Source organism: Echinops telfairi, unplaced genomic scaffold (genome assembly GCF_000313985.2).
Source record: "Echinops telfairi isolate 266 unplaced genomic scaffold, ASM31398v2 ScPeMD7_7465;HRSCAF=8503, whole genome shotgun sequence".
In the NCBI taxonomy this organism is placed as follows: domain Eukaryota; kingdom Metazoa; phylum Chordata; class Mammalia; order Afrosoricida; family Tenrecidae; genus Echinops; species Echinops telfairi.
Genome location: NW_022111365.1, coordinates 6,689,556 through 6,699,192, shown reverse-complemented (window position 1 = coordinate 6,699,192; position 9,637 = coordinate 6,689,556). Strand labels below are relative to the sequence as shown.

At 45.5% G+C, this 9,637-nt stretch overlaps 1 protein-coding gene across 3 annotated transcripts in view; it reads left to right on the top strand.

Moving 5' to 3' along the window:
• The first annotated feature begins 459 nt into the window (after positions 1–459).
• Positions 460–9,637, top strand: part of SLC37A2 (solute carrier family 37 member 2) — a 31,109-nt gene continuing 21,931 nt past the window's right edge. For 2 of the 3 annotated variants that reach the window (XR_006679420.1, XM_004714183.2), the window contains exon 1: positions 1,347–1,418. Coding sequence is in view for 1 of the 3 variants with exons in the window: in XM_004714183.2 (XP_004714240.1) it covers positions 1,360–1,418 (59 nt within the window). In the remaining 2 variants the exon portion in view is untranslated. Of the gene's footprint in view, positions 529–1,346; positions 1,419–9,637 lie in introns of those variants that run through there. The other variant, XM_045283657.1, reaches the window with a different exon arrangement.

Here is a 9,637-nt window from a genome sequence, read left to right as displayed (position 1 = left end):
CCTAGTGATTATGCCTACTTTCTAATCCCCTTTTATCCTTTCTCTCTTCCCCTTTCCCTTCTGTCCCTGGCCTGGTGTCTTCATTTCTGCTACTGGACCTATAGCTCTGAGAGCCTGACATTGTGGACAGATGGTTTTACAACTCCATTTAAACATTTTTTGTTTGGTTCCAGAGCTGTGGCCAGCCAAACCCATCATTCTGAGGCTTGACTTGTTTTGGTGGAACTGTTGGCTCACGTCCTTGACCTTGCACTTCGGGCCTGGACACTCCCAGGAGTTGGGGTCAGGGCGTGGTTAGAGCTGAAGCCCATTTGCTCAGACACATTCCTCTTTTACGTTCTATGAACAACTTTGAGGAGCCCTGGTGGCCTTGGTGCACTAGCATGCACTGCTAACCACAAGGGCAGTCTTCTCTGCCGGAGCCAGATCAGGCTGTATACCCTGGCAAAGTGCAAAGTTCCTGAAACCCAAGGGGCTGTTTTGCCCTGTCCTAGAGGATCACTACAAGTCTGAATCTACTTGACAGCAGTAAGTGTTTTGGTTTAATCAACAGTTTGGCTCTCCGGGTACATGTTGCCCTCTCCACCCTTTTGCAGCTTTACCCCTGTGTCCATTTAGACAGCTCTCATAATATTTTGGTTTACAGCTGGAAGCATATGCAAAATATCCTTAAGTCAGACAGTCCTCTACCAGAGCTTGGGTAGCACGAACCTACCTGCCAAGCAGTTCCGGCAGAGTGCTCCTCTTGCTGCTTGGCTCCCCTGGGAGAATGAGAATGATTGCCACGTGGGAGCCAGACTTCTGTGAAGAGGTAGTAGTGACTTCTGGCTGGGTAGGTATAGATTCTCCAGTCTGAACTGCACAGGAAGTCCTGCTGAGGCCTGGGAAGTGTGTTTGGGGCTAATGTTTTACTGCCCTGAAAAAACTCCATTTGCTCCCCAGGGACACCTGCATGCAGATCAATACAATGTGGAGGAAGACTGGGTGGTCCTTGTAACCTTGTCTGGCAGGGGCATCATATAGAACCGATCACTTCTGGTATCATGGCTGTCCATTCTCCCAAGGGCAAAGAGAGAAAAAAAAAAGTCCCAGACACTCTGGGAGCCGTCAGTTCCGCGGCCCGAGGCAGAGCACGCAGAAGCTGGGGTGCTAGAGAACTGCCGGGAGGATGGGGCAGCGCATTCCGGCTCAGTCAGACCCAGAGGGCGGTCAGATGCAAGGGGCGGGGGCTCTGCACGCCGGGCGCAGCCGGGGCGGGCACCGATTGGGGCATTTAAGCCCGGCGACTTCGGTAGGGTCACTCGCTGCTCGGCACCCGCTTTCCACGGCGCTCGCCACTACCTGGACCGGCTGGGCAAGATGCGGGCGTCGCTGGCGCCAGGTGTCTGGTTCCTCCGCGCCTTTTCCAGAGACAGCTGGTGAGCAGGGCTTGGGAGGGTGGCCCGGGCAGCTCCCCGCCAACCTTGATGGCACCCAGTTGGTTCAATCGGCGGGGTGCTGAGGCGTAGGCGTGGGAGATTACACCACACGGGCGGGGCGTCCTGGCCGCGGCTCTGGTCCCAGGCTTCAGCAGGGGCACGAGCCGGGAAGGGTGCTAACACATGCTCCCCAATGATCAAGAAAGGTGCCCATCAAGCCTAATTGCTACTTCCCAGCACTTCCACCACCACCCTGGTCTCGGTTTCCTAGGTTGCCCTGGTGAGGAAGCAGGTTGCACGTTGGGCTGCTAACCACAATGTCAACGGTTCAAAAACACCAGTCCGCTCAGCAGGAGAGATGAGGCTCTCTCCTCCCGTAAAGAGTAGCAGTCTTGGAAACTCGCAGGGGCCGTTCTACCCTGTCCTACAGTGTCCCCGTGAGTCGGACTCTGCTCGATGGCAGGGAGTTTGAGGTGGTTCTTTATTTTGTTTTTTAAAATGTTCAAGAAGTAAAATTATTGAGTGAAGGTTAAAATTCACTGTTATTCTTTTTGTTCTTAGATTTTATACCACTAAAGATATACAGTCAAAAAACCTTTTTTTGAAAAGACTATTCTAAAGTCTTCATAAAGACATTCTTCCTGCAAAGGGCAATATTGCCAATTTATATAAGCTTAGATTTACTTGGTTTTGTTTCATTTCTAAGTTTTAAAACTATATTGTTTCATTTTGATTTTACAGTTGTACATTTATTTTTAGAAAGTAGATAATAAATTTATGATAGAAAATTCACAGTAATATAAAAAGATGCTTTAGAGAACAATTGCTTTCACGAACCAAACCCAAACCAAAACTCACTGCCATCAAATTAATTCCAACTCACAGCAACAGGATAGGACAGGGTAGTGCTGCCCCCGGGGACTTCTGAGGCTATAACCCTTTTGGGGAGCAGAAAGCCCCATCTTTCTGGAAGGGAGCTTTTGTGGTTCTAGTTTGAACTTCTGTGCAAAGTGTTCTTACATATTGTGTCTTTAAATATTGCCACCATTTACAAACTATTAGATGGCTTCTGGGATGAGGGGGAAGCAAAAACAACCAATGAAACGGTTTCTAAAGTAACAGAGGAGTCGTTTCCAAGGTAACATAGTGGGTAACACATTGGGCTGCTAACCACAAGGTCAGCAGTTTGAAACCACCAGCTGCTCCAAGGGAGAGAGATGAAGTTGCCCCCTTCCATAGACATTTATACTCTCTGCAGCCTGTAAGGGCACTTCTCCGTTGCTCTCCCTTGTTCTATTGGGTCGGTCTGAGTCAGAATTGACTCCATGACAGTGAGTTTTTAATCTGTTGGTTTTGATTGGGTAATTAAAAAAAAGTCCAAATTCACTGCCATTCAGTCAATTCTGCAACTCTTTATGGGAGTAGAAAGCCTCGACTTTCTCCAGAGGAGCAGCTGGTGGCTTCAAACTGCTGACCTTGTGGTTAGCAGGCTCAATGTGTAAATCCTACTCCAGGGGGGTTCCTTTGATAAGGTAACAGCAGGCCAAAATTCCCAAATTAAATTGACAGAAGGTGAGAAGAATCTTTTTACGAGAGGCCTGTGCTTTTAAGGTGATTAACTTGTCCCAGTTTTAGAACTATAAATCTGTATCTTGAATTCTTTCAGCCCCGAGCAAACCAAGGAGCCTGGTGGCAGGGGGGGTGGGGGGGGGAGGGGGGGTTAGGGGGATGGGGGGTTGTTAGTGATTGGACTGCTGGCTGCAATGCCAGCAGTTTGAACCTACCAGCTACTCCATGGGAAAAAGATGAAGTGGCCTGCACCCATAAAATTGTACAGCTTTGGAACCCTAGGGAACAGTTCTACTGTCTGTAGGGCCTCTGTGCCTCAGAATTTACTAGTTCAATGGCAGTGGTCCCATCTGGTCTAGAGAAGTCACCTATGTGCTTTCCACTTACTTATGTCCTCACTGGTGACAATCTTCATCATATATAGCCTTCTCCACTCCTTGATTTGGTCCCTTTTGTGTTGGGAATTGTTCATTTTTTTTTCTGAAAAGGATAGAGTCATAATTTCCATATGATATAAAATGAACCTGTGTTATTTTAATCATACTGAAGGAGCCAACAGACTAAATTATAAGTAGTCCAGAAGAAAATGCAAAGATCACACACATTTCTCCAGGAATATTTACTTTTGTTGTTGGGTGCCATCCAGTCGGTGCCAACTCATCACAACCTGGCACACAACAGAACAAAGCAGTGCGCCACCCCACGCCCGCTTTGCAATTGCCCCACTGTTGCAGCCACTGCGTCAGTTTATGCCCTTGAGGACCTTCCTCTTCTTGGCTGTCCCTCCACTTGACCAAGCCTGATGGCCTTTTCCAGGGACTGAGCTCTCCTGCCGATATGTCCAAAGTATGCAAGATGGAGTCTTGCCATCCTTATGTTTAAGGAGCACTCTGGTCATACTTCGTCCAAGACAGAAATAGTTAGCAAACTGATTTTACTATAGGTTGGGAAGAGAGACTATATTATTTTGCATGATTTGTGAGTTAATTACCATTAACTGTTGTAAATATATGAGTTGCAAAATAGCCAAAAGACAGTGAAAGTTTTGGAAAATAGCCCAAAGATGGCTTCACATAACCTTGGGGGCGGGGAGGCGCCGGGTGTTTGTCTTTGGACAGACAACGCATAGTTTTGCAATAACAATAAAATGTTGAAAAAAGAGAAAGTGATATTATAAAGAGCTTTAGTTCTTTCCTATTGCAAAACCTTAGCAATCAGGAATGATGAGATTAAAGAGCATAGAAAATTATTCTGGTAAGAAAAAGAATCATTGCTATCTAGGAAGATTACACGGGAGAGAAAGAAAAACCTCTTACATCTCCTTAAGGACAAACAATTTTCCAAGAAAAATTGTTATTTTAACTGCAAAGAAATAAGATCATCACAAGTTCACACCCACCAACTGCTCTGTGGGAGAAAGATGGGGCTATTTACTTCCACAAAGATTTACAACCTCAGAAACCCCATAGAGCAGTGGTTTTTAACCTGTGGGTTGTGACCTCTTTGGGGGTCGAATGACCCTTTCACAAGGATCACCCAATTAGTAACAGTAGCAAAATTACAGTTATGAAGTAGCAACAAAAATAATTTTATGGTTGGGGGTCATCGCAACCTGAGGAACTGTATTAAAGGGTCGCAGCATTAGGAAGGTTGCGAACCACTGCCCTAGAGGGTCACTGTCAATCAGAATCAACTTGCTGGCAGTATGGGTTTGGGGTTGATTTGTTTTTTAAGGGAAACAGGCCTTTTTGAAAATAATACAAATAAACCCAGCCAGCTTTGGCAAATTTCTAATGCACTTCATTGCTTCTTTTCTGATTTAATATTTGCACAATCTAGGACAATCAAACTCCCATGTTGCAAACCTACAATTGTATCCATTCTGGGTTTTAATTAATTTTTTATTGTTATGAGAACATTTACAACACATTTAAACAGTTGCCAATTCAACATTTTTCAAATTTATAATTTTTGGTGTCCAGTTACATCAATAGTGCTGTGTAAACATCACCAATATCCACTGAGGTTCACCCTTCAGTGTTTTCTTTCTCATTTTGAAACCACCAGTCACATCACTTTAGGGTTCTCTTTGTCTTGTTTAATAAGTGTTCTCCTTAGATTATATTTGGGGCTTCTTTTGTACCTAAAAACAGGATAAACTACTTCTCTCTTTCTTTTTTTTTAATGAACAAAATCTCACCTCATTCCGTTGCATACAATGTCAAACCTCTCCTAAACTATGTTCTTGTAGAGTTCCTCTCGTGTATGTGACTACATACACAAGCATAAAAACACCTTCATCAAAGTAGCTTTGACTGAGAAAATGGAAGAAGACTTTAAAATTATAAGCAGCCTGTCTCCCAGCAGCATTTTACAAGAGCTCATGAGGGCTCATAACACCGTTCTGCAGGTACGTGTGCCACGGATACTCTTCCAGTGTGAATAGATGTTGTGATCTTCAGCATCTCAGATTTAGAAAAGAGCTGGATTCAAATCCCTTTATCACTGTGTGCTTTGAGTAGTTCACTTTTCGGAGCCTGAATTTCCTCGTCACCCAGTGGGTTCTTAAGGCTTTAAGCCGTTGTACGCTTCGAAGTTCATTCCGACTCGTAATGGTACCGTAGGACAGGCCCCTAGAATTTCCCAGACTGTTACCTTTTTGAGAGCAGACTGCTGGGTCTTTGCTCCCTCCGAGTGGCCATACCACCAGGACTTCTTAAATGCACTGATACACATCGAAACTCATTGTGATCTTGTTGCTTCTGACTCACAGAAACCCTGTAGGACATGTCGAGCAGAACCACCCTTGTGGGTTTCTGAGATGATAAATCATTACAGGGGTAGAAAACCTAAACATTCTTGACACCCCCACCCCTCCCCAGTGGCTGATGGAGGGGACTCAATAAGTGCCTTCCTTCCTTCCTGATGAGCACAGCTTTGGACTCCTATCAAACACTAAATGATTACGTAGGTCATATTTCAGGCACATTATTATGCTGAACTCTGAGGGCAACACAAATTGAGACAAGGTCCTACCTTCTCAGAGCAAAGGCCCAACCTAGAGCGAGAGTATGTGCACAACAGTCAATAGTTTTAGGAACAAAACCCTGTACCACTTGCCATCCAGGTCAATTTCTTACTCATGGTCCACCCATGTGTGTCAGAGTAGAACTGTGTTGCATGGGTTTTCGATCGCTGATTTTCCAATTAGATTGCCTGGACTCTCTTCCAAGGTACATTCTGGCTGGATTTGAAGCCTAACTTTTCTGGTGAGTTGACAAGTGCACCACCCATGAGTATGAAATATTGAGGCAGGGGGTGAGGTTTCATATGTACAGTGCCATTGAGAGGACGAACGAGAAGAACCAATGAGGTGATTTTGAAGAAACGGCTTCTAGTGTGTCTAGTATGAAAAGTGTTTGCAAAAAAAAAGAAAAGGGTTTGCAATTATATGTGTGAATTGAGGCATACAAAAAAGCATACAATAAGTACTTATTGTAATTATTAACAACACTATTATCATTATTAATACTGATCTCATTATGAGGGATAAATGGGGTAGGTAGCAGCAAGAGAAAGACTCATCGTCTGAAAGAAAATGAGAAATGAGCCCACTGTCAAAATTGCGGTTTGCACGTATCCTAAAGAGGGCATTTACACAGAAGTGAAGAAAACAGACTTAGTTAGGCCTTCCTAGCCCAGGAAACGGGAGACTTGATTGGTTCTGGGCCATGGCCTCTTGATCTGTAAAGTGAAAATAATTATATCTATTTCATGGAGTTGCTATGAGGAAAAAAGTTATACACAGTGTACAAAGTGTTTAGAACAGTGCCAGGCTCATGTGAAGCACCAAGCGAGCAGTTGTTATTCTGTTTTTCTCAGTGCTAGGCAGTGTTTATTTGTAATTATAGAATACAAGGCGGGCATTCCATTTTCCCATCAAAGGTATAGATATAATGCTGTAACGAGTTCAGCGTGTCATAGCTAATGAGTGACCGAGCTGGAACATGAACCTAGATTAGTGTGACTCCTAAGCCGTGCATGGTCTTTACCTTGCTCTGATAATTGTGTGGTTCAGAGAAAGATCAGGTGCCCGTTGGTTTTAGGCAAAGCACTTAATCTCTCTGAGGCTCAATTTTCTTATCTAATAAATAGAAATAAAAACAATCACACCTCTAGCAAAGGGTTTGGGTGGAAACACAAAAAAAAAAAAAAAAAGCCAACACCAAGCAACTCGCTGCTATCCACTCAGTTCCAATTCATCACAACCCCAAAGGGCAGCGGACGACTGGCCCTGTGGGTTTCATAGATGGGCAGTCTTTGCAGGAGCAGTAAAGCCAGCAGCTGCTCTCGGCTGGGTTTGTCAGGTAGCAGCCCAAGTAACCCACTTTGCCCGCACAAATCTTTTAGAGGAAATAAATGAGAAAATACTGAAAGCATTTAACCTAGTAGGTAGTCTGGGATTGGTCACTACTAGGTGCTTCTGAATTTCTGGGGGGGCAGAACGTGGGAAGAGAAGGCACCTTGGATTTGGTGATTTGGTGGTCCTGGATGGACTCTGTACAAGGTCACAGATCTACTGAGGCTTAGAGAGGCCATGCAACTTGACCTAGGTCACAGTAAGTAGCAGAACAGAAATGAAAACTTTTGGTCTAAGTCGAATGCTCTTTTCCCTAATCTGCGGTTGTCTCCTATCAGTAGCCCTAAGCAGCTCTCTCCTCTCTGGTTTCCCAATACTGCCAAGGGCTGCTTGGTAAAGGCAGCAGCAAAGACTGCTTAAAATGAACCGTGGTTGTAAGCCCTGGAACAAAGCACAACATCCTGGAGAAACAAGTCTCCTGACATCGGGGCCCCGCAAGCTTGACCCTGCCTCTTCCCCAGTCTCACATGATATGATTGTCTTCCTCAGCGGCTCCCTTCCTCTTCCACCCCCCTCACCCTCCCTCCACTTGTTTCTCTTCCCTTTTTGCACTGCAGACTTGCACCTTTCTGGCTTTGGGCTGAGCTGCCTGAGTCAGGCTCCAGGTCCTTGTTTGCAAGGGACTGGGAATGGTCTGGGTAGTTGGCCCATGCCTGTATTTTCCCACTCATACCACATCCACTGAGCAATGAGGTCAATGCTGAGCCATCACAGAGTAAGCCTAGGCTTGAGGACAGATTCTGGTATCAAGACCTTGAAATTCATGACGCTCCACCTGACTGACCCTGAGCTTGTATGTTAGGTGGAAAGTGTGTTCTCCTTCTTGGCCTTGACCTCATGCTTTGGCCTCTAGACTTTCGTGCTCAGGAGAAGTAGTAGGTAAGGCTACCTGGATGAGTGCTAGGCCTCTACAGAATCCTGAAAGGAAGGCCACGGAATTACATATAAGAGGTAACGGACATATATTAATTAAGTTGGTTCCTTCTCTATAGAAAGGCTATTTTAACTGCACAAAGGGAACTAGTTGTTGGCCTTATATATAACCCAGGTTATATGTAATGTAATATATTAATGTATGTCTGTTACCTCTTTCAAACTCTATCAACGCTCACATTCTTCCCAAGTTATCACTTAAACCAAATCTCATGTTGTAGCTAAGGCAATGACGTTGCTTTTGTTTGATCATCTAGATGTTCTTTCCTCAGCTTTCTTCTCAAAACAAGCTAATTCATCTTGTAGGTTTTCTTTTTTCTAAATGAAGTTCATCATCTGCAGTTACTCAAGTCTTTTGGAACGTCTTGAGTTCCATGAGGGAAGGGTGGTGGGACATTGCCTCGTGTACTTTAGACATGTTGTCAGGGGAACGGCATTATGTTTGGAAAAGAGTGGGGCCGTGAAAAGGAGGAAGACCTTCAACGAAATGAATTGGCACAATGACGGCATCGGTGGGCCCAAACAACAGAACAAGTGTGAGCACAGCACAAGACCAGCCAGTGTCTTCTTCCGTTGTACATAAGGTGGTTGGAACCGACTCGATGGCACTAACAACAACTAGACAATGGGTCACTCCACTGGGAAGGATCTTTGAACCAACCCCTGGGTCAACTCTCTCTATGAGCAGGTTCTAGAGTCCCGGCTGAGGGTGAGGTCCTCAAATGGCTCTCCCAGACCAGGCCTGTCCCATTGTGGACACTGAAAGCCTGGCTCAGGCTTCGATCTCTGTGGTTTCTGTTCCAAGCTGGCCTTTCCCTGCCAAGATATCTCCCATTGGCAGTAGAGGATTTAGCAGGGGATGGAGGTGGTGCCATTGTCACCATAGGTCCTGGTGTGGCTGTGCCCATTCACTCTCCTTTTCAGATCTGATGACTTCTAGTACAGGATGAACCAAGGAAAGATCCCCAAGTCCCTGTTCCAAGTCCCCTATGACCACAGCCAACCCAGCCTGCCAGATGGCTTCCCAAGCAGCCTTAGGCATCTCCTAGTGGCCACTGGTTGTGGCAAAGAATGGTGTGCTTTGGTTGGTGAAGAGCTTAAGTCCCCATGGGCTTTACCTGGAGGTGGGACTTGTCAGCAGTGTGACTTTAAAGCAAGGAAGGAGGATCCTGGGGGCTGGGGCACTGACTTGGCGCAGTGCAATCTGAGGAAGCCACCAGGGAAAGGGGGATCTGCTTCCACTCGCTACTAAGGTCCCAACTCTCTGCTGTGCTCTATTGCCTCTGCCCCCCCCCCC